The 24149-nt window shown below is 37.0% G+C and overlaps 1 protein-coding gene across 2 annotated transcripts in view; it reads left to right on the forward strand.

The window, feature by feature from the left end:
• The window catches only part of Hpse2 (heparanase 2 (inactive)), a 596152-nt gene that overhangs the window by 380564 nt on the left and 191439 nt on the right, over positions 1 to 24149 (forward strand). For both annotated transcript variants that reach the window (XM_005063570.4, XM_005063571.4), the window contains one exon: positions 21102 to 21149. In XM_005063570.4, the coding sequence (XP_005063627.1) occupies positions 21102 to 21149 (48 nt within the window). The remainder of the gene's footprint in view (positions 1 to 21101; positions 21150 to 24149) is intronic.

The raw sequence follows: 24149 nt of genomic DNA on the forward strand, positions 1-24149 counted from the left end.
TGATATTTCTCTTTGCATGTGTGTGATGAGGGGCAGGACAGAGATGAAGAGGAGGCTTTCATTTGTCCTGTTATATTCAGTGTACTAAGACTAGTCGTGGTATACTTTTTCATATTTCACAGGTTTGTAATAAAAAATCTAATCATTCTATCCTTTGTATATATAGTTATTATTTTAAAATATTCTTTTCCTTTAATAATTTGACTAATGTGTCTCCATATGAACTACAGTGTCATTCTAATAGTCTGAAATGTTATAAATCATTTATTCATTCTCATTCTAAAGCTATTTCTTGAGCAACAACTGTGTTCTAAGTAATATGCTAGTAATTGAGATAATGATAAAATAGATAACACTCTTTACCTTCATGAAGTAACCACTAAGTTAGAAGAGACATAGACATTAATCAGAAGCATAAAAACAGAACAGTATGAAGAAGCAGTACATGGTTATATTAATGACTCTAAGTGCTGTGGCTTGCTTGAATTAGGAAAATTCATGGAATATAAAGAATGATTATCTGACTACACAACATGAGAAGTGAACAGTATCAGTGGTTATTTTATGTATATAGTTTTAGAATGAAAACCATGTACAGTGACACATCAAGAATGAAAACTGGCTAGGCTGGCTGGAGTGTCAGAACAGTAAGGAAGAGGTGTGTTCTATCAGGGATTGTAGGCATAACGAAAGACTTGTTGTTCCTTCTAAAGGCATTCAGGATGACAGAGGATGTTTTAAGCTATTTGTTATATGAAAAGGATGTTGTGGAAAATAGAGAGAATCCAGGAAAATCCATGAGACAATTGCTTCAGTAATACAGAGGGGGAAATAATAGGGGCCTGAAGTAGAGTGGTAGCAACTGGAAGTAGAATCTATAAGAATGGTAGTACACTGAGAAAATATACGCCAATGTAATGTAGATAGGCATAGTTAAGTGGATGGTGCCATTTGCTGAAAAGAGGAGACAGGAATCCTTCTAACTAACTAGTTCTGAAAATAAAACTCTGCTTTAGTTTCCATGCTAACAAAATAAATATAGATGTCAAGAATATAATTTAACAGGTGTGAAGAGATCAGGTTCTCTGTTAGAGATATTTATTCATTTGGGAAGTTTTTAGCACAAAGGTTAGATTTAAAGCCATGAGAATGGAGGAGATAAGTTGGCGGGCAAAAAGAAAAGAAGGGTTTAGGCGATAGCCTGTAGAACCTGCATGCAGAAGTAAGACAACTGGCAAGAAGAATAAGGCACATGAAAATAGACTTTAAATAAAGAGAGTGGGGCAAACAATAGGATGACAGAAGGAGTCCTGTGGATTTGGCGGCATGTAGATTGTTTATGACCTCGAGAGACAGTTCAGGAGATGGGAAATTGAAGCTGGGTTGCAGAGGCTTGCAGAGTGGACAATAAGATTCTGCCGGCAATAATGTGGATAAGAATACTGAGAATAATGTTTACTGTGAAGAAACCCAAAGACAACTGGAGGGAGCTGTGTCATCAGGGAAGATGACTGTTCTTTCCTTTAATGTAGAATAGAGTAGAACAATTTTGTAGGTTAAGGTATACCCAGGGAGAAGAAAGGGGAGATATAACCAAGTTAAGACATCCTTTAAAGCTGAAGGAAATGGAAACCAGAATGATTGACATTCTGGAGAGGACAATTCTCCCATGGTAATAAAAGATAAGAAACAAACATTTTTCTGCATTGAGGGGCTTAAAAAGTCATATATATGAGGAAACTCTGCCCCCACTACAGTAAGCGTAATTAAGATGCTAAGTTTGTGTACAAGATACAAGCATGAGTACATGCATACTACCTTGTATTCTATGATTAAGTTGAGAAATTTAACACAGTGGTGAATGAGAAGAGCATACACTGTCATTTGACAATGAAATGTCCCCTTATAGGCTCATGTGTTGAACACTTGACAGTTCCCAGATGGTGGCACTGTCTTGGGAAGTGCTGGAGTCATTAAGAGGTGAAGTCTAGCTAGAGGAATTGAGTCATGGGACAGCAGAAGTTCTTCTGAGGAGACACAGCTTTCCCTGGACCTTCCTGTTTCTCAGCTTCCTAGCTACCATAGTGTTCTGATTTACACCAGGCCATAAGCAATGGAGTCATCCAACTATGTTCTGAAACCCTGAGCCCCAGTAAACCCTCCCTCCCTTAGTGTGTTTCTCTCTGGTGTTGGTCACAGCAACAGAAAATCTGACTAGCAAAGCATGTGGTTAGAGTTTTGTAGTAGCAAATTTCTTCATATCTAAACATGAAATAGGACAATAAACAAACACAAAACCAGAAAAAGTCATTTAGGGTAAGGAAAGATATTGATGAACATTTTTTTCTTTTAGGTGCAAAACTAAAAATTTAATTTTCTTACTATGTGTATGTGAAATAAAAGTAGAAAGAACTATCCCAGAAGCTTAACCAACAGAACAGAAACATCAGCTCTGTAATTTAGCAGCTCGTAGTCTTTTCCAATCCCCTTGGTTATACAGGTACAGTATTACATAGATGTGACCATTGCAGAGTCATCATTTTGAGCATCTATTTTTATTCATGCTTCATATGGCCCTGATTTCTGCATGCTTCTCATAATTGTCATTCTTAGTAGAAATAAAATATTCCGCTGAATTAATATACCAAAGTCTAACTAAGCATCCTCCTTCTATTGCGCATTTGGCCTGTTTCCAGTTTTTGCTTATAATGTAGTACAACTATAAATATCTTTATACAAATAGATTTTGAAATTTTTCTTTTAAATCATATTCCTGGGCAGTATCCAAAAAGTTGGGTTTCTGGGTCAAAAATGTATATTAATTTTATGGCTTTATATTTGCTGCCAAATTTCTTTTCAGAATGATTTCACTAGGTGAAAAGCAGTTGTATATCACTGTAACATTTCCAAATATCACACAACAATAAGCACTGACAGTATTAATTAAATTTGTTTAAATTAACATAGGATCATGTTTCATGCTTGTTTATATTTGAGTTTGTTAACTTCAACACAGCTGGGTCTTCTCCTGCTCTCTCTGTTGTGTTTTCTTGTCTCTCTTATTTATTTCTCTATTTATTTATGTTTGTGTGTGTGTGTGTTAGTGTGTGTGTTTGTGTGTGTGTGTGTGTGTGTGTGTGTGTGTGAGGGAAGATGAATACATGTATGTTCCTATGTGTGTGAGGCTGTGCTCAAGTGTGAATGAGCATGTGGAGGCCCTCTGCCTTTCTTGCTCTCCTCCTTGGTTGGTTTTGTTTGTTAACTGGTTTGGGTTTTTGTTTTAATTTTGAGAGAGAGTCTCTTAGGGGTTGCTGAAAATGGTGGTTGCCATTTCAGCTAGATTGACTGGCCAGTGAAACTCCAGAGTCTGCCATCTCTGCTCCTAACTCCCAGTAATGGTGTTTCAGGTATCTGCCACAGGGCCCAGATTTTATTACATGATGGGGATCCAGACTCAGGTCCTCATGCCTGCATACATGGTGCTTTACCTACTAGACCATATCCTCAGCCCTATCTTTATTTCTCACATTCCAGACTTGACTAATAATACAATAACCATTTTCCTGCAACCCAGGGCATTTTTAACTATTTATATAATTTTTCAAGGTAACTAATACACACAAAGAGTAGATGGAAAGAAATAATAAATCTCAGGACTGAAATCAATGAGGTAGAAACAAATAAACAGGACAAGAATCAATAAGATTGAGATGATTCTTTGAGAAAATCAACAAGATTGGCAAACCTCTAGCCAAATTAACCAAAAGACACAAAGAGAAGACCCAAATTAATAAAGTTCAAGATGAGAAGAGAGACATTATGATAGACACTGAGGAAATTCAGAGAATCATAAGTACATACTTTAAAATATGGGAAAATGTAAAAGAAATGGATGAATTTCTTTATTATGACCTACCAAAGTTAAATCAAAATGAAATAAACAATTCAAACAGACTCATAATCCCTAGTGAAATAGAAGCAGTAATTAAAGTCTTCCAATTAAAGTAAGCTCAGGGCCAGGTAGATTCTGTGTACAATTCTACCAGACGTTATGGAAGAAATAATACCAATACACCTTCATTTGTTTCACAAACAGAAACTGAAGAAACATTTCCTAAATATTTATATGATACCAAAACTATACAAAGACCTAACAACAAATATAAAAGATCAATACTCCTTCTGAGCGTAGATGAAAAATTCTCAATAAAATACTTGCAAAATCAATTCAAGAACATATCAGAAAGATTATCCACTGTGACCAATTAATTACATCCCAAAGATGCAGAGATAATTCAACATAACAAATAAATAAGCAAGTAATTAAATAAATAAATAAAACCCATTATATAAACAAGAGTGAAAGACAAAGCCTCTTGATAATCTTACTAGATGCAGAAAATGTCTTTGACAAAATTCAACACCCTTTCATGATAAAAGTCCTGAATAAAATAAGGATACAAGGGAAATACCTCATATAATAAAGGCAACTTCCAGCAACATCATCTGAAATGTAGGAAAACTCAAAGCATTTTCACTAAAACCAGGAACGAAACAATGATTTCCACTCTTTCCATACCTACTTAATATAGTGCTCAAAGTCTTAGCTAGAACAATAAGACAACAATAGGAGGTCGAGGGGATAAGATGGGAAATGATGTATTTTCATATGATGTCATTGTATATGTAAAAGACTATAACTCCTCCAGGATACTCCTACAACTGAGAAACACATTGAGCAAAGTAGCAGAATATAAAGTCAGCACACAAAAAACAGTAGCCTTCCTATATACAAATGACAAGCATACTGAGAAAGAAATTAGGGAAACAGTACCTTTTACAATAGCCTCAGAAAATGTCTTAGGATAGTGCTAACCAAGCAAATGAAAAGTTTGTATAATAAAAGCTTGTAGTCATTGAAGAAAGAAAAAGAAGAAGATACCAGAAGACGCAAGATCGCTTATGCTTATAGATTGGTCAGATTAATATAGTGAAATTACCAAAAGCAGACTATAGACTCAATGCAACATAAATCAAAATTCCTACACAGTTATTCACAGAGGTTGAATAATAGCATTATTAATAAAATTATTAAATATCACAAAATATTAAATATTAAATTTCATATGAAAACACAAAAACCCAGGATAGCTAAAATAATACTTGATAATGAAAGAATTGCTTGAGCTATCACCACCAAGATTTCAAGGGCTATAGTAATAAGAACAACACTGGCATAAAGATACACATTGATCAGTGAATTCAATTGAAAACCCAAACATAAATGCGCATGCTGTGGACATCTGAGTTTTAAGATGGTGCTGTTTTTGATTCAGTCCTCCCTTGAACACATACTCAGATTGCTACTGAACACTTTTATTTTGAACTTCTTAGCATCATTCGCATCCCATCTTCATTTGTTTTTATAGATCATATCATTTTTCCTTTTTAACAATCTATCAATAGCTGTTTTCAGATGCTAATAATATGCCATGTAGATTTCTTAGTCATTTTTAAGTGTGACATCTAGTCAATTCAATTTTGCTTGAAGTTGTAAGTTTTTCAGATACACTGAACTCTTGGTATTTAGTGTCTCTATCTTCCTAACTTCCAATCTAGTAAACCATTGGGTTCCATTATGCTAATTACCTTCAAGTATGGCAAAGTATTATAAATTTTAGGGAATGTCATGCTCTCTTTGACTTGTGTGTGTTTCTGTTTTGTGTAATATTTGGGAGGCCATTTTTCCTCTTTATCCTACATCTGCCCTGACTTGTTGTCAGATTTCAGTGATTGCATGACATTTTATTTTTCTGCTCTAGCATGTACCAAATTGATTATAATGTGTTTGTTTACATGTCTGCCTCCCATAACAGACCATAAACTATGATCTAGATCTTGCTGCTTTATACCCTTAAAACTTAGGAAGATGCTAGGTCTCATGTAAGTTGCTGAAAAAATAGTATCTGTCTATATAACAAATAACTTTGTTTATATGATGTGAAAAATAGAATGCATGGATTGTGATTTTGAAATAGTATAAATTGTTATGATATCATCTGAGTGAAACATGGTAATTTTTATAAATGACAATAGTTAGCTTTAATGTCACAAAACTACACTGGCTTTTATGCTTTTTAAAATAGGAATGTATAGGACTGCCTCCCAGTTAGGATAGGAAATGGATTAGAGTAAAGATAGGATCTTTATGTTTGTGTCATCAGGGAGTTACAAGTCTCTTGGAAAATGGGAAATACTTAATAAAATGTTTGCTTTATTGCTTTCATATCCTCAATCAAGACCTGGATAGTTCTACACATTGCTTTTAGCTGAAGAATTGTCCTTTAGGGTCATATCAGTTTCATCTTTTTTTCTCCTGTAAACTTCTATGTATCATTTATGTGGTGACAATTTATATTTAATTCATTTTTTTTACCAGACAACATACTTTTCTTGCTTCAGAAGCTCGCTATAATTGTTTCGTCTTATGCTAATCAATATGCTATGCAGACACAGTAGAAATCCCAGTCAAAAGAGGTATCTATCATAAACATTGGCTTATTTACTATTTAAATCTGTACCTGTGATCGAGAAAAATATTCCAAAACCATTTTATTTTATTTATTTATTTTTTTATGAGACAGGGTTTCCAAAACCATTTTAAATGTAGGTAGTAAAAACCTCAGACATAAAAAACCAGTAGCATAGAAAAAAACCAAAATAACAAATATAAATAAATGATTAAGAGAAATTATAGTTCAAGATCAATATTTAAAATATATGTAATTTAATATCCTCTTTGTATATAAGATATGCACAGTAAAATACTGCATTTACAAATTAAAACCATTTTTATAAAATACATAGTCAGAACAAATAAAAACATTTTTAAATTAAATATATCCTTTCTGAAATTAAGCTTAATAGGTACATGGATTAACTGCTTTAGTGATTAACTCCAAACCACCAATAACACCTCAGTGTCATATTAAGGAAAGAAATAAAAACACTTCCTCCTTGGAGTCGTTTAGCCATGGAGTCAAGATTTGAATCCTTGCTTCATGCCCCAATGTCCCACGTATCTTCTGTCCTCTGTCTTGCATGCCTGAAGGCTAGCTTGTGAATCTACTTGTCCCTGTGTCTCTGCGTCTATCTCTAAGTACGTATGTCTGTTGTGTCTATGTGTAAGTGATGTCGTGTGTGCTACACGTGCATGTGTGTGTGTGTGTGTGTGTGTGTTTCTGTCTATAGCAAAGGACTTTATTTTTTATTGAATAATATAGCAAACATCACGTGGGAAAAGAGTGGGTACTTTACAGAAATCTTTAACAGTTTTACAAAGGATTAAGTCACTGACTTCAACTGATCCCAGCTGCACAGATAACAAATATCATTATTTATCAACCAATATCTATAAATGTTTGTTTTCAACCTTTATGGTAGATTTTAGGAAATTGCTTTAAATTTTCATACATTTGTCAAATGATACATATGCATTATTCTGGGTCAAGGGTATGGAAGAGTAGTAATTTAACAATGCGGCTATGCATCGTCTTAGGCTATAAAAGTGAACTGCATGGGAAATCCAAGGCAAGTAAAGTTGATTGTCACATTGTTCTCTCATATACAGGCTAAATAACCAGTTTGGTTACACACTAGGCTAGCATTCTTAAATGACCTCAAAGTGCATTATTAACTCTAACTTTGAGGAGGTCCAGCAAAATGTTCCAGTCTCCCAGAATATGAAATATTTACCGAATATTGCATCACTAGATATAAGGATTAGAGAATGCTTTCATTTTGTCCTGCTAGGACAGGAAGCCTAAAGTGGGTAAGGTATAAAGAAGAGAAAGCTTTACCTCATGGTTCTAGATACTAGAAAGTCCAGGATCTAATGGGAATACTGGTTTGCATGATGGATTGTAGTAGGACAAACATAGTGAAACTAAAAAAGATTTAAAATTCAGATAGTTTATGTCTACTTTGGGAGCCTTACTATTCATTATTTCCCTCCAATCTATCCACTATTCAGTTTCCAAAGCTATATTATTTAAAAGTTATAATTCATTTGATGTCCGTCACTAATACTTCCTGTTGTTCTTAGAGTAACAGATGAGCTTCTTGTTAATTTTGATCCACAGGACCCCACAGTTAATGGTCTGCCTACTGCCTCACCCCATATGTTTATTATCCACCACTCTCCACTTTTCTTCATCAGCTTCAATACCTCCAGAGTACTCTCCATCTGCCACAGTATATATTTACTCTTGTTTTACTTATTGGTTGTAGATTATAAACAGTGAGGGAGTTAAGAATCTCTGTTGTATTTATTATTGGCAAAATGCCTACTACTTGAGTAAGTTTGTGAATGATGAATGAAAGTTGCCTGTAGTGGCATCTTGCTTTGCCAGTGAACTTGCGATGGTAGCTTCAGGTGTGCGGATATGACCCCTTATAAGGAAGAGGAGGGGCTGACTCACTCTCTTGGGTTGTGGTGAGAGTATTGGAAAGGCAGAGACTGCATCTTCAGGAACAGGAAGACCTCGGCGGTTATTTACTAGTATTTGTGTAAGTGCTTTTGCCCTAGGATGTGGCCGCCACCGCAAATTCACCGGCAAAGTAAGATGCCACTACAGTTGCCACCACATCATACAGAGTTTCCAGCAAAATAAGCGAATATGAACCTATGTAAGAACATAACAGCCAGGCTTAACTTTCTGCTCCCAAGACCACAGAGAACTATGGGAAACAGTCAAATTAGAACAATGGGGCTATAAGAAGAAAAGTAGGAAGCAAATAATGGCCTTTGCTAAGTGCTGTGTGTTTAGTAGTCAACAAGCCAGAAATAGAAAAATGAACTTTTTGTGTCTTGAATTTCTACCCTTGATTATGTATGATTACTAACACTTCTACTGAGTATCTGATATAGTGAATAACTGTATATGTGCGGGTAATGATGGAAATTGTTTTATGTTACTTCAAATATGTTTCTATTATGACTTTTTGGAACCATAGAAACTTTTTTAATTAAAAGTCTTTTTCATATAATATATTTTATAATGTTCCCCTCCAACAACTCTTCCCTTCTCTACCTGACTTCATAGTCTCTCTCCCTCTTCCTTTTCCTTTCTCTCTTCTCTTCCCCCTCCTCCTTCTCACTCTCAAAGCATACAAATAAAAAAAAGACAAAAAGTTGCCAAAACAAAACAAGCCATCCACCAAAATACTATGTAGTTCATTTTGCATTGGCCAGCTACTCCAGACCTGCTCTGGAGTGTGATTAATATGCATAGTGACACCCCACTGGAGAAAACTGATTTTTGCTTTGCCAGCAGATATCAATTGCAAATAACTTCTTTGTTAGAGGTGGGTCCCCCCATGTGTTCTTTCTCCTTTCACTCCTGGGATCCCATCTGGTTTGAACCTATGAAGAATTTATAGTTGCTGCCACAGTCTCTGTGAGTTCATGTGTACATCACTTCTGTTGTGCCTGGAAGACAGTGTTCCCTTGGAGTCGTCCAGCACCTCTGGCTGATCTGACTTTTATGATCTTTCTGCCTCCTCTTCCACATAGATCCCTGAGTCTTGCAAGTAGGACTTTGCTTAAGGTGTCCCATTTAGTACTGAGTGCTCTAAATTCTCTTTGTGTACATTGGCCAGTTGTGGGTCTCCCTATCAGCCCCCATCTACTGCAGGAGGAAACCTTTCTGATGTGTTGAGCAATATGGTATAGTGGTATGTCATTAGGAGTTATTTTCTTGCTATGTTTCTTTAGCAGAACAATAGTATTGGGTTTTCCCTTAGGCCCATGATCTTGTCATAAAGAAAAAATACACCAAACTATTTTCTGTAACGTAAAACCTAATTATCTCCTGATTTTAACTTGAGGCCACAGGAAGAGTAACTTCCCTCCCTCCAGGGCAGTCAGTTACTCAAAAGTGTTATAAGAAATCCAAGCAAAGGAAAGAGCACAAAAGGGGGAGGAGATCATGTTGGGTATTAATTTGTTGTCGCATCCATTATGGGCATCAGTCTTCTCAAAAACTGGTAGCAATAAATTGTTTCTGAGGTTAAGCTCTAACATTTTAAAATCAGAAGATATTTAGTTTAGCACAAAACAAAAACTTTTGCCAATTAGTCTCTTATTTTGTAACATAAGCACTTGGAGTTTCTTTTGTGCAGGTTAATACTGAAGAATGATAGAGAATACATTTTGAAAGTTGGTGAAAATTGATTTTCTACTGATCCATCAATATAAGGATCCATTTATCCTCTTCCAAACCTCCGTGTCTTCATTTGTAAAGTAGGACTATGAGCAATGTCTTGGCCTTTCATAAAAATAAATGAGTAATGAATTTAAAGTGCTTAGCACAGTTTCTGGCATGTGTTGACACTCAAAGAAATGACAACCACAGTTGTTGAGAATAGATGCATTTTAAAGATAAAAGGGGCAATTTTTAGTCTAGGGGTATTTTGCTATGATTCAAATGCAGGTTCCTAGGCAGATAGATAATTGAGTGAGGAAGGAAAATCTGAAGACTAACTCTATGATGCCGTGAGGGTGAACACAGCTGTACTCTCCGCCTAGAAAACTTGTTTCTGCTACATTCTTTCTTAGATGCACAGCTGGGGACAGTTTGGTGTAATTATCACAGTGTTATTCCTAATAATTGTTCTGTTTTATTTCAAATGTGAAAGCATTATGTGACTTCACCAAACTACAGGATGACAGAAGAGAATAATGTATTCCTTTCTTACTTTGTAAGAGAAGAATTTACCTCTTTTTGCCTCTAGAGAGAAATCCAGCTTGTTCAGTGCTCATTAACAGGGAGGTGCTGGCTACTGCTCCTAGCACTGTCGGCTCCCTAGATGACAACTGCATTAATGACCCATAACTCTAACTTCTTTTATTTATTTTTAGAGAGCACTTCTTTCCAGCTAGAGGAGCCTAGTTGCTTACCCAAGGTCGGGATTATGAGTTACTGCTATTATGAAAGATGTATTCTTCTATCTCTAGCATCAAAAAAGTCAGCAAGGGGCAGGAATTAAAAATAACACCAGAGAAGAAGTCCAGAATCCTGGAATGGACACTAGAGTTAGCACTTTGAAAGTCAAGTGATCTTGGGAAATATTCTTCCATAATTTCTTCTTTTCCATTCTTTTTCTCCTGAGCCTCCTCCATAGAATTCTACTTTCTCCCCCAGTAATGTTTCATTGTCCCAGGAACTGCTAAGGCTAGAATTTGTCAAAAGTCTAGTCCATTGTATTAGTTGTTTTTATCTCTTCCGGTGACCAATTTACCAGATAGCAAGCAACTTGAGGAAAGAAAAATTTATTTTGGCTCAGAGTTTGAGGTTCCAGTCTATCATTGCAATAAAGATATGATGACAGAAGCATGAGGCCTTTTGTTCACCTCTCCATAGATCAAGAAGCAAAGACCACACTAAAAGCTTGCTCCCAGAAATCCACTAACCTCAAGTGGGAGCTACTTCCCAAACTAACACCACCAGCTAGGAGCTAAGTGTTCAAGCAAGAGCCTATGAAGGAAAATTTACAAATAAACCATATGACCCACAAGCTACCTACATTAGATACACGTACAGGAAGTATGAAAATACAACACGATTCTGTTTTTTATTAGTTTATAGTTACTGTAGAAAATAATGGATTTAATTATATTATTTCATGGTTCTTCATAATATGCTTTGATTATATTGGTCCCCTACTCCCCTCTGTTGTCCTCCATCCCCAAGTAAGCTGTGTCCCATTCCTTTTACCAAATAGTCTCACTTCTGTGTTCAGGTCTTTTTCTTTTTTTTTTTTTTTTTTTTTTTTGGTTTTATGAGACAGGGTTTCTCTGTATTGTTTTGGAGGCTGTCAGTCCAGCCTAGCCTCGAACTGACAGAGATCCGCCTGCCTCTGCCTCCTGAGTGCTAGGATTAAAGGCGTGCGCCACCACCGCCCGGCAGGTCTTTTTCTTAAAAGAAACATGTAATGTTTATCTTTTGGAGAATGACTTATTTTAGCTACCATGGTGATCTCCAGTTCCATCCATTTCCCTGTAAAAGATAAACATTTTAGTCTTCTTAAAGACTGAGTATAGTTGATTTCACTGTGTACATATATCACATTTTTCCTACCCACTCATCTGATGTTAGATATCTAGCATGATTCTATAATTTGGCTGTTGTAAGTAGTATCACAGCACACATGGTTTTACCAGTGTCTTAGATTTCTGATGTGAACATAGGTGTGTTCACTTAGATCCCTTTATGTATATACCCAAGAATACCATGCCATATGATAGCTTTATTTCCTTATCCAGCCAATCTTGTTACAATAAATGCTATCCCATCTTTCCCTCACACCCTCCTTTCTGTAAGACAGTTTCTCACACTGAATTTTAAACTGTCCTGTAACTCACTATATAGTTTAGGCTGGCCTTGATCTCATGGTGGTTCTCCTGCATTAGCAGTTTTGCTTATTTCCTTAAGGACTGCTCTTCCAATTGTGTTAAGATGGAAATCTCAGTATAGTTTCTATTTTCATTTCTCTGATTATTTAAAACACTGACATTTTCCATCTCTTTGTTGATCATTTGTACTTCTTTTGAAAAGTGTCTGTTCAATCTGTTTGCCCATGTATGGACTTGAGGATTTATGGCTTTGAAGCTTCAGAGTGATTCATTTTTAGAGTTCTTCATTCCATTTTCCAGTTTATTGAAGTGTAAGTTTTCCATAGTCCCTAATGATTCTCTAGATATTATTGGTGTTTGTTGCAATGCTGTTTCCATTTCTACCCCAGAACTTCTCTCTTTTCCAGCTTGATTCTTAAGATCCAGCTCAGACTTGCCAAACCTGAGTATGTAGAGATGGAACCAAATATTGTCCTTCAAACAAAGGTTCCAAAGAATATTGTTACTACAAAATTGAGAATCACTACCGTGTATGGGCAGAGCATGTTCTGTTTCTATTTTCTTGATCAAGAAATAGGTGTGTACAAATGTGAAGATAACAAACCATGACCAGGAAAAGGATACTCATTTATTTAGTGGCTACACTATACTTACTGCTCTTGTCTCTTCATCTGTCTCCCACTAATCCTCACAGCATCTTTGCAGGGTAGGGCTGTTCTCTCCATATGAAATGATCCAGGAAAGTGAGCCTACCCAAAGTCGCATAGCTAATCATGGTACCAGTTTTCAAAACAGATACCTGTTTTACTCCTGGGTCCAGTGACCCATGCAATTTTCCTGCATTTTCATCTTTTAACTAGGGAAAGATATTATAAACTGTCAAGAATATAAATATATAATATTTATATTGTATATATTCAATTGACCTTCTTCACTTGAGGCTCACAGTATTTTCTCTCACTCAGTCAGCTTCTTATTACAGCTTCAGCTCCTGGAAATTTTCCTTCCTCTGTGAAATTCGTAATCATATCCTGATGCATGTTTCCTCCTTCCCACCAGTTTCCACAGCCAGGAGAAATCCTATCAAGTCAGCTAAAGCCCTCTGTGCTCGAATCCAAGTCTGTACAACCTCCTCTTCAGCAGCATTGTGGTTTGCCAAGCCATGCCTATCATAATATTCCTCCAGCCAGCCCTGCCAGTACTAGCCAGAGCCTTCCAGATATATTTCAACATTGTCCTTCAAAACCTCTATTCTCCCAGCTTTTCTAATCAAACAAATCGATTTGGCCCTCCTGTATGTGCTGTTCTCTTGCATGTGCTTCTGTCTTGTTTCAGACGTTGTCTTATAGTCTCCCTCTTCTCAACCCCCACCCCCACTAGAGGCAAATTGGCTTCATCTTGAGAGACAGTTACGGGTAACAAATGCTTGGCAATCTATCTTGAGAAAGATTCTTAGCCAATTCCCAGACAGGTGGTCATGTATTGTGATCACTCCCAGCATCTGCCATGGGCTCAGGAAAGGTGACTGCACAACACAGACTACAAATCTGCTCCCTGCATGGTTGTAATAAGGACTTTAAAGTAGAATGGTTTAGCCCTACTCTGTAATGAGTTACATGGGTGGTTTTGAGCAGTTTCTTCATTTTCCAAATGAAAGAGATAACGCCACCACCACTCCTAGTTGATGGTTGCTATGGAACAGAAAGTCAGTTTTCTTTGGGATGCTGTCCCAGATAGACTGCCTATGCTCCAGGGGATGACCCTAAACCCATGCACATACTGGATGTACTATGTGAACTCAGTGGATTTTTAAAAAGAATGCATGAATTTAGAAGGGGAAAGTGGTGGGTGGAGTATGGGAGAACTTGTGAGTGGGGTGGATTTGATCAAAACACATTCTATGCATAATGAAATTCTCAAATAATAAATTAAAATAATTATAAATAAATTTATAAACTGCTTAACAAATACACAACAGTCAGCAAATGTTAGTTTGTTTTCCTGTCTTTATTCAAGATCAAAATTAAGTTAAGCATGCGTGTAACTTTTATCCTAAGAAGAGATTGGTTGGAGAGTCTCACTCATTTCAAACCCTCTGATAAAGGTTATATAAGCTACCAGGTAAGGAGATGTGTAAGCTGTCAAAGAGGACTGTAAATAGAGACCTCAACAAACATTCAGCTGTGCTATTTTTCAGTCTACTGTCACTGAATTATTGTATATAAATAACGTAGAAATGGAAAGGACAGCAGAATAACGGAGAGAGGAAAGTAGGATTGAATGGGGAGAGAACACCACACACTCAACGAGGACAAAGGGGAAGAGGAGGCCACAGTGGTGAATGCAGGAGGAGGAAAGAGGGGAGTAAAGAGATGGATAATCTATTTGTTACATCTAAAGCCCATATGAAAAAGTTAAACGTGACAAGGGAAGATGCATGAAATTTGCCATCTGTATAGAGGTCAGCTTGATTGACTGATGGATAATTTTCTCTCAAGTTTTTCCTGTGCCTTAGAATAGCATGGTTGTTACACTGTATCTGTGTTACTTGCATAATCAGTGATCCTTTTTGTAGACAAGGAGGTCAGGCTTTTGTATTCTTTTTTTTATTTTTTATTTTTGCCTTTGTATTCTTATTGAAGTGTGAACTCATTTAGATGTCCAGTTCTCTGTGAAGTATTCTCTTTCCTGGGGAAAAAAATCCAGAAACCAATTGTGTTTCGCAGTCCAGAAATAGAAATCAAACTCTAAAGATAATGAAAACCTGGGCTTTATTGTAAGTGAGAGTTGTGATCTGCTGTAAGATGAAAATTAAAAACCCAGAGGTAGATATTGGGGTTGAAGCTGAAAGTTCAGAGAAGCAAAACAGCCAAGCCAGTAGATCTTACCTCTACCCAGGCTGAAGTAATCCTGCCCTCAATGTGGCTGGAGACTAACATGGCCCAGACTGAATATCTGCTCCTATCTTATATATCCCGGGTGCTGGGATTAAAGGCTTGTGATCCCAAGTGCTGAGATCTCCCTTGTGTGAACTGTTTCTCTTTTAGACTGATCAATTTCATATAGCTCATTGTACCCTTGAACTAACAGAGCTCTATCTGCCTCTTTGTCCTGAGTCCTGCGACTAAGGGTGTGTGCCACCACTGCCTAGCTTCTATTGCTAACTAGTGTGGCTGACTTTGCATTCTGATATTCAAGCAGTCTTTACTAAATCAAATAATATATCCCCACAATCTGCACTGGGAGAGAAGGCTCAATGATATTTTATATATGTCATATATGTCATAACATATATGTGGGTGGATAACAAAGAAAAAGTCTCCCAGATTCAGAGTCTCCTGGAGGAAAAAGAACTCTCACAATGAGAGGGGAATTTCCTCTGTAGCAGAAGATTGGCTTCCTTGGAAGAGACACCCAAATACAGGGATGTCTACTGGGAACTGGCCAATTTTCTGTCAGACAGGACCCTGTTTCCTTCTCCTGTTACCCTTTGATGGCTGAAGATCATATGAGAGCAAGCACTTCACTAAGGTCATAGTCCAGACTTCCACCCTCATGGCCAGATACAGAAGCATACAACTTGGGCAAAACTGAAATTTCCCTTCTCGTCAGTATTCTCATCCTGGGTCACCTTTGACACATATGGGAAATCTTCCACTGATGCCGGAGCCTAAACGGTGCTCTTCTGTATTCGTTTTATCTGCAGTCTAACATCACTATTGCTGAACATTGTGCAGTTCCATTAAAGTTGTTCACCTATGTGCTTTGGTCCAGTTTCTTGGAAAGAGGCAGATGGAAGGAGCAAAAGTACCTTTGATGAAGCAGAAGATAATGACCTTTTAGGACTCATTGTCCACAGTGACAACAAAGACAAGCAGAGTGTAGACATGATAGTGATGCCAAACAGATGTGGAAAGTCCTAATTTCCAAGAAAAGGGCATGAAATTGGGCAGCAAACCTCAAATACATTGACTAGAGTGTTGGTTTGTATATGATATGATCAATTTCCCTTGCGTGTTACTTCTGTAATTAACTTTTCTTTATCTGGTGGATTTTTAAACAATGTTATTCAAAGACTTTTGGAAACAAAATACCTGAACTTGTGATAAGTATTCTTAACCCTTCTCAAAACAAGACTTGTTTTTGCCATATGATTTTAAAACATAGTTTGTTCACCATTATTTATAAATCTGATTATTTTACCTAATCATAATAAGAGTAGAAATACATTCTTATGCTTTGTATCATCAATTTGCTAAGAAGAATAAAATAAAAATGTAGTTTATAACAATTTTCAAATGAACACTTGTTCACTAATAATGTTTCCTCAAAGTTAACTACAACTTTTCTGTTGTCTCAATATACTACTGGAATCAAATGGTAATAAATTGTTGGAAACAGCAAATGTTTGTGGATTACAACAGTTTAAAGACTATAATAAAGCTAAACTATAAGCATTTTTACATCTTCTTCAAAATAGTATATTAGGTAAGAGTCTGACTTTAATTTCTATTCCAAATAATAAATCAAATCATGTGGTACTATTCTAAACACTTTCATATAGTAAATTCTCACTCATTTAATACATTTTATACTTTAAATTTTTTATTCTATTCCATAATATTTCCTTACTAATTCCTAAACTGACAATGTCTTAAACATTGCAGTGTTTGTGATACATTCTAATCCTTGATAGAACAAATAGACATCTCTTTATTTTTTCAATTTATATGAATTTTCTTGGCTTCTTTCAGGCAAAAGTTGGAATGATTTTGTAAAGCTTCAAAATTGTCTGCTAGGCCTTTTGTATTAAATTTCACTAAACACATAAGCTAGTATAAGAAACAAATTGCTTCCTCTCCAGGATCATCATAGGGATTTTGGGGGGGGTCTTTTTACTGTATTTGATTTTAAGGTATTTCTATTGTAAGATATAATCTATTTATGGGCTTATTGTATCTCATATTTAACATTTATAGAGAGAAATAATTGACATTATTTTAAATGTTCCCCAACTTTATAGCTTCCCAATCCTTTTTTTGTTAGTCTGATTAAGTACAGTTTATTGAGGGACAGAACAAGTCAGCAAATGCATACTCAGGTCTCTAAGATGCAGCTATCACAAAATGTTGGTTTCCAGTTTTCATCATGGCAAGCTAGTTGTCTTTTAATTGACTTTCCAGAGCCTTTTGACAAAGCAGGGCATCAATGATTTTGGTCCTAATTTTCATGTGAGTACATAGCTGCTAAACTCAATGACTATTTACATCCTGTTCATCAGAGTATATGCAGTAGGATTAGAAAGTCCTGATAGAAGTACCTCAATAGGGCTAACACTAAAACTTCCACGGCCTCTCTTGCTCTACCGTACTAACCATGTTTCATTCTCATAATTCAAAGCCTCACATCACTCTGCAGTAGACTCCTGCAAATCTACTCACACCAGTAACTCTCACATTTACTACAGCTAGAGTAATCCTCCTGAAAGCCAAATCTGATCCCGACATTTATTTTGTTCTAAACTTACAATAAACTGAACAACCATATATGAAGGATACTCTCATGAAGGACACATTCACCATATTTCATAGTCCTGTTAGCAACTGGCCACATAGATATAAATGGGATTTGCACGAGCATCTTACTGTTAGGACAAAGCTCAGATTATTATCATAGGCCACTTCGTAGAGCCCGACAGCCTGATCTCCTGCTGCTCCCTCACCTGTTTCCTAGCATCCAGCCATACTGGACCCTGAGAACATAACTTATCTTTGCTCATTCTGAACATCAGCTAGGTTGCTCCTCATAGCACAAGTTATGTACTATTCAATGTTATACATGATATGAATCTGTTCTCTATCTACATTCCTTCTAACACATAGACAATAGAACTCTCTCAACTATGACCCTATAAACAGTTAGTTGGTACTGGTGTAGCACACAGTAACTTTGGTGATTAACTGTGTACATTCCTGTCTTCTGGGTTCTGTTGTGTTTGTCCTGTGACTGGGTACTGACTTGGTCAACTTCTGATGTGTACATTCAGCACATTTTCTTTCAAATAAATCCTGAAGAGCTTAAATTTTTGAGAAAAAAACAGAAAAGGAAAGATGGTGTTTGGGTCTCTATTTTTTAATAAATATGGTTATATTTTCTCAACATAAAATTTCAACTTTTTCTTTTGCATTTTAGAGTTCTACTACGCTACTCATCACTAGCGAATATAGCTTAGTGGCATTCAGGGTGCCAGAAATTGGGTTGGATTTGGAATCTGAATCTGGTCTTAGTCCACACTGACTATGTGAATTTGAACAACTCACACAACCCTTGTAAGATGTGGCCTTCTGTACTTAAACAGAAACATATCCATGGTTGTTTTCTTTTGGAGAGTATGTCATCTACACATATAAGAAGCTGAACATCATTTATAAGACATGTATCAGTTTTGTTGTGATTGTTTTTATATGATTTTGAAAACAATTTTTCATAAACTATTTCTATTTCAGAGATGATAGAAACTATTTTGGAGTATTAAATCACATGCAAATGTATGTTTGAGTCTTTGTTTCTTTTCTTTTTAAAAATGATTGAAGCTGGGCAGTGGTAGCATGTGCCTCTAATCCCAGCTCTCTGGAGGCAGAGTCAGGCAGATATCTATGAGTTTAAGGCAAGCTTGGTCTACAGAGCAAGTTCCAGGACAGCCAGGGCTGTTACACAGAAAAACTCTATCTCAAAAGCTGATGCTTACATGTAAGGCTGTCTAGATTTTCTAACTTTTTATCCTGAAAAGAGGTAAAGAATTTCATCTCCTTCTCTTTATGTCTAGGTCATCTAACTCCTCAAGCATCATCAGGTATCCACTGTTTGAAATTTATATGCAACAAAAGTAGTATTTGAGATTCCCATTCCTTGTAGTCTTTCCTTTTCTTTTTCTGTGTTCTGACAGGTGTTGGTTGTGTGCTTGTTGACTCAGGATAGCATTGACCAGAATGGGAAAGACCAAGTACATAAGCAGTTTGGGCCTTTAATTCCAAAAAGGGGGACTCCTAAACACAGGGCAGAGAAGTAGGGAGGTGGTAAACACTCTGCTAAACTCTGCTGATGACATGAGGTGAAATGGCATAACTCATTTTAAACTGGCTGTGTGGAATATCTGAAAATTTTACTTTTTTAGCCAATGAAGAAGCTATATATAGTCTGTATAAAGTGATAAATAGCCTTTACCATCTTCACCACCAAGCAAAACAGTGTTAAAAAGGTAAGAAATCACACTTACACAACACACACACACACATACACACACTGTATTAACTAGATACTCAGAAAATGCCAACTATCTACCAAACCACATAGACATTTTTACTAAACCCATCAAACTAATTCCATTCTGTATCACATACTGTGTTATGTTTCCATATTCTTGGTCCTGGACTTCAGTATGGTACAGAGAGAAATGCAAAACAAAAAAACAAAAACAAAACCAACAAACAAACAATCAAAAACAAAATCCAATCCAAGACTACTGTAATGGCTACTTCTTCCTCCAGCTGTTCTTCCTGCCTGGTTCGATGCTTCTCTAGTCCCCTTCTCATCCCCCCCCCCTTTTCTTTATCCCTTTGTGGCTGCCAAAAGTCCTATTTCCAGATTTTTCCAGTTTGTTCTACAGGCTGACTGAGTCCTTTCCTGCCACCACAGCAAAATAGACCCTTTGGGGATGCCTGTGGCATTCCTGTGCCCATCCCATCTCTCTAGAGAGATTCGTCTAGGGCAGGACACAGACTTACAGGAAAGAGACCATCTGCTCTTCTGGCTCAAGAGTCTTTGGTTATACAGAAAAATTCAATGTCTCCTTCAAAGAGACATCTCCCTCTGGAGCCCTGAGGCTGAAATGAGCATTTGAAAGAACTGGGATGTTTCCTTTGATTTCTGGGTTTTGCGTGATAGTTCTCTCAAGGGCAGTAGTAGCCATGGCAAAACGTCCTCAAACAGGCGAGCAGAGGCAGTTACTTCAGACATGCGGTCTGGGCATCTGTGAATCACAAATGAATCCTGACATTGGCTCTTCTAGACCTCCAGGGGGTCACAAAGGTCAGTGAGCAATTGCTCACAAGGCTTTGCTGTGCCCTTGTCCTCCCAGAGCGAGGCCTTCCTTTCCTTTTGAGCTGGGCACACTTGATAGAGGATACTTGATTTCTACTTAGCTGCTCCAGAGGAACATAAATTACTCTCTGTGGTGCTCGCATTTCTACCCTACCATGTTTCACACAGATGTGGCTGCTTTGCATTGGAGCATATTTGATAGTGCCTTGCCGATATATAAATTGGGTTTTCCCATACTCTTTACAGGGAGAGAGGCCTGCAGTTTTTCAAAAGCGTGTATTGTGGTGCCATCCTTGGGAAACATCATTGTTTCCCAGCAGAAATCAGAGTCTTTAGAGAATAGGGAATAGCACAGATAAGCTTTGATTATACAAAGTCAATGTGAGAACTGTCGGGCTTGGGCTTAGGAAGACAAATGTAGATGAAATGCTGTCCTGGGATTTTGATTTCCATGACTAGGACTAGAGGTTCTCTGAGAAAGCATATCTGAGTATGGAATGGCTCAATGTATTTCTTGTCTCAACTTATTTTAGCTTTGGAGAAATGGTTGAAGTCACACCATCTCTCTTTTCTCTATTCCTTACAGATTCATGAAGGTGGCAGGGAGCACCGTAGATGCGGTTACCTGGCAACAGTAGGTATTCATCATTTTTTATCTCACTTATTATCAGCTGCTGTGAAATAGAAGATAATTAGTTGTCACCCAGTTCACAGCTGACATTTAATATACTACTCTTTATCTTTCAAGAAAAAATTAAAACACCTCTAAAGCTGTTATTATAATACATGTTGTTATTTCAAAATCATAATTGCCCCCCCAAAAAATACTGACACAAGTTGGAAATCTCACCTATTAATGTACACACTTAAATTAATCTGTCAGAAATGAAGGGTAATGGAGATTAAGTGTGGTACCATTTCCCTATAGGCTTTCCCTTTGGAAATAAATTTCCCTGTGTAATTGTTCAAAATGTCATGTGAAAATAGAAATGCTTTATTATATTACTAGCTGTGGTGTTAATTAATGCCAAGAATTTTGATAATATAAAGCATGTTAAAAAGAGAAAGAAGAATATTAAGAAAATGAAGCTGCTTCAGGAAAAGGGATAAATCTCAACACTCCAGGATAAAGCTCACATTGGTATTACTGTCACCTCATGTCACTTGCCTGATGTACATTTAAGCATTCTGTGAGCTGCCTCCTGTGTCTGTGCCAGGGTGTTGGATTTTGGAATCCCACCCGCCCCCAGCATCTCAGCCACTTTTCAGTGGGATGCAGTTGAGATGTCTCCCTCACCATGCCCTGACCATCTTTCTTAGTTAGCCATTCCCACTTGTCAGCCCCTGTTTCATGTGGATCCATTATGGTACAATGAAATCATGAAAGGAAAAAGAATTGGATAGAATATTTATTAAAATATCCCAAAAGAACCTTTGAGTTACCAACAACTCAAATCATTGTGGGAACTATTTTAGCCTATATGTATACTCAGGTATCTAAACAAGGAGTTTCAAGGTTTTTGTTTTTTGTATTTTGTTTTGTTTTGTTTTCAGGAATTCATTCTGTTTCTGTGAGGATAGATTAGGTCTATCAACTTATCATTTATAGTCATCTCTTTACTCTGAAACCAAAAGCCAAACACTCTGTTGTGGTTAGAATGAGAAATGTCCCCCAAATGTTTGTACATTTAACACCTGGTTCCCAGTTAGTGGCCCTGTTTGGGGAGAAGCGGAGCCTTGTGGGAGGCAGTGTGTCACTGGGGACAGGCTTTCCTCTACTTCATGTTCTATCTCCACCCCCAGCCCCGCCCTATCTCTACCTCTTCCTCTCCTTCCTTCCCAGTCTCCCGCCCTCCTTCTCCTGTACGCCCCTGAGATGTGACCACCCATCTTCCTGTCCTACTGCTGGGCTTTCATGATCTCAGTCTTCCCCACCACCGACTCTGTTCCAACGGACTCTGTAATCCAAAATAGACCTTTTTCTCCCCTAAGCTGTGTTTGGTTAGAGCGTTTTATCTCAGCTATGGGGCTGTAATTAATATACTACCTCGTGATGTCATCTAATGTCTCTTGACCTTATTTATTCTGTTCCAACAGACTAGAGGCTTTGCTGTCTGCCCTGAAGGGTTCTGAATGTGTGTGCCTCGGTGCTTTCGTATATGTCTTCTCCCTGTCCTTCATGCACCTGGATACTTGTCATCTTTTAAGTTTCAGCTCTCCTGCCATCTCCTTAGAGAAATCTTCCTTTGTGGTTTTACTTCAATAGGTTCCCCCTTTATTCTTTTTCTTGCTCATTTTTACATAATACTTAAAATAATACACAAAATCTTTTCATAATTTGGCTTTCTTACCTTTTTGAAACCTTTTCCCAGTGAGAAGGCATTTATTCAATTCACAAAGTACTTATTCAGGTAGTCATTTATTAGGCATTTACAAATAGGGGGATAGTAGTGGCCACAATGACGGTGAAGACAATGCACCAGAGATTCTTTGTGAATTTTATATACCATGTTTGATCTTCACAACAGCTAAGTGAGGGAGGGGCTGCTTTGACAGCTCATTCCTCACAGCTGAGAGCAAGCCGCAGACCCACCATATTCCTTGTGATGGCTTTGTCTCACCCCCAGACCCCGTTCCTTCATTTGTGCTTGATACCACATGGTCCTTTCACTGACACCCTGCTCATACGTATTTATGTGATTTGTATGGAGGGCAATTAGGTGAGACCAGGAAAAATTCTTTCCCTATATGGCTTCAGTGATATAACTTACAGACAAGGGTCAGAATAAAACTTTCTTCTTTATTTAAATGTTCTTTCTGACACAAGTAGAATAAGTACTTTTTATAGTGGAGAAATACATGTTAGTAAATACATTTTTTACTGACTACTAAAAATAACCATATCTCTAAATAAATATCATATATTTGCAAAAATATAATACCAAAACCAGGAAGAGTTGTGTTTCTTCCTTTCTCCTGTACACATATGAAAAGAAGTATTACCTCAAGGTATTATTTTTTATCCCTCCCTACTGGTTTTTTCTATCAATACTTATAAAATAATAGAAGAATCATAGCAAGAACTCTGAACATTAAAATCCATTGTCTTGTTCCTCTAACCCTAAGAGGAAGTGCTGAAATTCTAATAATATCAATAAAATATGGTCTAGATGTTTAGACTGTTTAATTTGGAAGGTCATGCTCCCAAATTGGATGTGTTTTGAGGACCAAGATGTATAATGTAATTTATCTAACACATAGAAACCCAACAACAGTTGCACTGATATTAAGTACAAATTTCAGGCACAGTGGTATAGCTTGTATCCAAATACATAAAAACAAATATTTGGTATGTTTCTGAATGGGGTGGAATTAGAGGAAGATATGAAAATTTTGATAAAAGTGAATGACAGTAGTGAAAGCCATGTTTACCTGACTTTCCTGGTAGTCATTTAATCAATACTTCACAAAGCAGTAGAATTGAATCAGAAATACATGGCTGTACCCTTTTACTTTAAGCAGGAATCAGAAGCTGGAAGCAGCTAAAGGGGAAACTCCCAGAAATTCATGTGAACTCCTCACAAATCTTTGGTCCTCGTGATTCATGTATTCACTGGGAGATCCAAAATGTCAA

The sequence above is a fragment of the Mesocricetus auratus genome, unplaced genomic scaffold (genome assembly GCF_017639785.1).
Source record: "Mesocricetus auratus isolate SY011 unplaced genomic scaffold, BCM_Maur_2.0 Super-Scaffold_4256, whole genome shotgun sequence".
Lineage (NCBI taxonomy): Eukaryota > Metazoa > Chordata > Mammalia > Rodentia > Cricetidae > Mesocricetus > Mesocricetus auratus.